The sequence below is a fragment of the Helianthus annuus genome, chromosome 13 (assembly GCF_002127325.2).
Source record: "Helianthus annuus cultivar XRQ/B chromosome 13, HanXRQr2.0-SUNRISE, whole genome shotgun sequence".
NCBI lineage: Eukaryota > Viridiplantae > Streptophyta > Magnoliopsida > Asterales > Asteraceae > Helianthus > Helianthus annuus.
Window position 1 is genome coordinate 92641610 of NC_035445.2, and position 4133 is coordinate 92645742.

The window sequence follows — 4133 nt, forward strand, 5'->3', positions numbered from 1 at the left end:
ATGTAACACTATATATCATTATATAACAAATATAACACTATAGGTTGTCTGATAGCATATCTATGATAGATGTATAGTGTTATATTTGTTATATAATGTTATATAGTGTTACATAGTGTTATATGGTATTATATGGTGTTACATATTGTTATACGGTGTTTATATGGTGTTATATAGTATTATATATAGTGTTATAATACACTTCTCACACTTTAGGCCCTTTTTACACTATTCTTACCCTATATATAACTCTTTTGAACCATTGATTTCATATCCAGCTGATAAGGGTAAGATTGTAACTTCATATAAATATTGATTTTTAATTATTATCTTATTAATTTCAAATTCATATCATAATTTCAGTTACAATTTCCGTAAACAAGGAGAATTATAGAATCTTAAATTTCAATTTTTTTATTAAAGATTATCTTAACATATTTTATATTTATCAAAAATATATTTCATAATCTTTTCATATCATAATCATCAGTTACAATTTCTTCCGTAAACGATATCTTCATGATCAACAATTCTAGATGATAAATATCATCCACAGTTCACGATTTTTAGGATTAGGTCGCCGGACATCCTCTTCTTTCAAAAACCTGAAATCGTGTCGGACATCAACCTTTTCAAGGACTTGAAAATATCGCCGTTTTTTTATTTTTGCTGAGTAAGTCCTCTCTAATCGCTGGATATCAGCACTAACATTCATCTTTTTTGCTTAATTCGCCGTCGCCGGAAATCGAAAATTATGCCGGAATAAATTTCCGGTGAATATGTTCCAATTACGTTTTGAATATTGACTGAGAACTTGAATGTTTATTTTATGTAATTAAAGTGATGTCGTTTTGACTACATTGTTGAACATATTTGAGTTTTTTTCCGGCAGGTGCTATTGTATCAAGATCATTCATGGCCGACCCAGAAATCGACAATCTCAATTCTGACCAAAACATTGGCGATAATATATTCGTTACAACAATGGATCATCCAGGTACCAAGATTCGAATTATAGTTTTAGTCTTTTGTTGGTTGAACTAGAGTTTTCAGTCATATTTTTTCCTGTGTATAACTATTAGTTCCGTAGTACACATGTGTACTGGTATGTTTTATTTAATCCATAACGATAGTACACATGTGCATAATACACGGTATTTTTACATGTCAGTAGAGTATAACATGATAGTACACATGTGTATAATACACGGATGGTAGACATGTGACCAGTAGACATGTGCATAATTCATGTGTATAATACACGGTATTTACATGTCAATAGTGTATGATATGAGCTCTTCGGGCTTGGAACCCCAAACCATTGTTTGTCTTTGTTTTTTTTTTTAATTAATTTTTTTACTGTAATTTGGCAGAGTCGGTTGCTAGCAATGTTTACGAAACGCCAAATGGGACTAGGTACTGGACACCCATTGTCCCCCATGGAGTCAAACCTTTTTTGAAAGCTAGATTTACTACGATTGAACAAGCAGTTGCAATGTACGATGAGTACGCACAACTTGCAGGATTTGGAACCCGTTTGGGTACTTCGAAAAAAGTAAAAATAGGCAACGAGGTAATTACGACTCGGCGATACGTTTTATGCTCTAGGGCGCCAGTGAATAAACATAAACATAAAGAAACTAACCCTGATGATATTGACTCAACTTCACCATCGCGTCGTTCCAATGTTAAAGTTACAGATTGTAAGGCATGTGTGAAGTTTCGTCGTATAAAAAAGTCAACTGATTATGAAATCTATGGTTTTGTTGAACAACACAACCATGGGTTTACCTCTCCCGAGAATCTTGACTTATCACTAAAGCAAAGAAAGCTTGATTTTTCTACACAAGAGTTCATAGCAAAGTGCCGCAATGCTAATCTTGGCCCTACCAAATCCCACAAGGTACATGTTGCAATAAAAGGTGGTCACCATAATGTTCACAGTACCATTGTGGACTACAAAAATTGTGGCCGTGACATTCGAGATTTTATTGGCGATAGAGACGCGCAAATGATAATTGACAAGTTCAAAGCTCGAAGCGAAAATAAAGTTAATTACACTTTCGATACCCATATTGATGATATGGAACTTCATTTAATTTTTTGGTGTGATGGCGTTTCTAAACTAAACTACGAAGCGTTCGGTGATGTTTTGCCGTTCGACGCAACGTATCATACAAATATGTGAGTTTTTAAAAATTTCATTTATGAAATTCTTACACTTGTTGGTTATCAGTTACAGTTGAAAACTTTTTTTCCAAACAGGTACGATATGATTTTTGTGCCTTTCACGGGAGTTGACCATCATAAAAAGTGCACAATATTTGGGGCTGGGTTGTTACATAATGAGACTATTGAATCATACACATGGCTACTCCAAAAATTTCTTCAAGCACACAATGGAAAACAACCACTCTTGATATTAACTGATCAGGATTGTGCTATGAAACAAGCTGTCGCCAACGTATTTGACAAGTCCATCCACAAACTATGTATGTGGCACATTATTCAAAAGTTTCCAGCAAAGGTATTTGTTTCAAACATCTCTACAGCATAATGCCCTTACTTTGTACACATAGTTTTAAATATGGCATTTCAACTAAATGTAAACATGTGTATTATTAGCTATAATTCGTACGTACACATGTGTACACCGGAGTTCTATGATGGTGACATCGTTTTTTTTTCTTTATTTTCTAGATCAAGGGTAACGACAAAAGGAACGCGGAAATCAAGAAAAAATTCCACAAACTTGAATGGAATGTTTACATCAAACCAGAAACCTTTGAAAAGAGATGGCATTTACTTATTGCTGAGTACGGTTTGGAAGAGCATTCTTGGTTGACTGAGATGTATTCGATTCGTGAACAGTGGATCCCAGGATATTTTCGTGAAATACCTATGTGTACGTTAATGAAGACCACTTCTAGGTGCGAAAGCGCTAACCATTTGTTCAAATCAAACTCTAGTCCACACAATACGTTGGTACAGTTTATGTTGTGTTACGATACGTCCGTCGATGGGTTACGAAATGACCAACGTGAACTCTCTTATCAAACAGACACCACTAATCCAGAATACAAAACTAAATGGCCGATCGAACGTCATGCAAACGTAATTTATACTAGAAAAGTATTCTTGGATGTCCAAAAGGAAATTCTCAAGGGTAAGGAGAATAGCTACATTGCTGAATGATCAATATTAGATGGAGTAAACTGTTTCGTGATTGCTCACCAAGATCAGACATCAGAAGTTTTAAATGAGTTCAAGGTTAGCAACTAACACTTACAATATACTTTTTCTTTAATACATTTTTTCCAGCAATTCACCCTTAAATTGCAGGTCACGTTTAACAAAGAAGATCTATCAGTTACCTGCAAGTGTATGGGTTTCACCCGAAATGGATATCTATGTCGTCATGTGTTCTGCGTACTTGGCCATCATAACGTACATAAGATTCCAACACAATATATTCACCCAAGATGGAGGAGAGATGCTATTCCTAGCAGTGTGTATAGCCTTGAGAACAGGTTATCTATTGAACAAAGCAGTAGCGGAAGATTATGGCGCAACATATTAGATAATTTGGAAATGTGTAGAGACAGAGTGAGAGGCAAGATTGATAAATTAGAGGAACTCGATGCTCAAGTACAGGCATTAAAAGATAAGATCTTTGCAGAAGTTCCATATGATCCGGAAGTTAATAAGAAGGTTGTCGTCTACCAAGAAATTCTTTTGCATGCCATACCAGAGGAGCTCTCGTGTACTGCACCGAAGAAAATCCGTAACAAAGGCTGTGGAAAGCATAAACGACCGGTTGGCTCAAAGGAAATAGCAATAAAGAAATTAAAAAAAAAAAGAGAAGAAAATGTAGTGTTTGTGGGAAACGGGTAAGGAAGCATGATAAAATGAATTGTCCAACTAAAAAAGGTAAACCAACGAAGGATGATTCATCTACCGAAGAAGTTGACGAGGAAGAAGACGATGACCATTATGAGTATAACAAAGGAAATGAAACCGGTACTGATGGCGAAGGAAACGAAGCCGGTACTGATAGCGAAGGAAACGAAACCGGTACTGATGGTGAAGATAACGATAGTGACAGCTAGAAATTTTCTTGAACTTACAAACAT

General features: G+C 35.3%; 1 protein-coding gene across 1 annotated transcript; it reads left to right on the forward strand.

The window, feature by feature from the left end:
- The first annotated feature begins 915 nt into the window (after positions 1-915).
- LOC110926790 (protein FAR1-RELATED SEQUENCE 5-like) lies at positions 916-3894 on the forward strand. Its single transcript, XM_022170482.1, has 5 exons — positions 916-997; positions 1374-2184; positions 2266-2527; positions 2701-2985; positions 3343-3894. The coding sequence occupies exons 1-5, from the start codon at positions 916-918 to the stop codon at positions 3892-3894; spliced, it is 1992 nt and encodes a 663-aa protein (XP_022026174.1).
- The last annotated feature ends 239 nt before the right edge of the window (positions 3895-4133 follow it).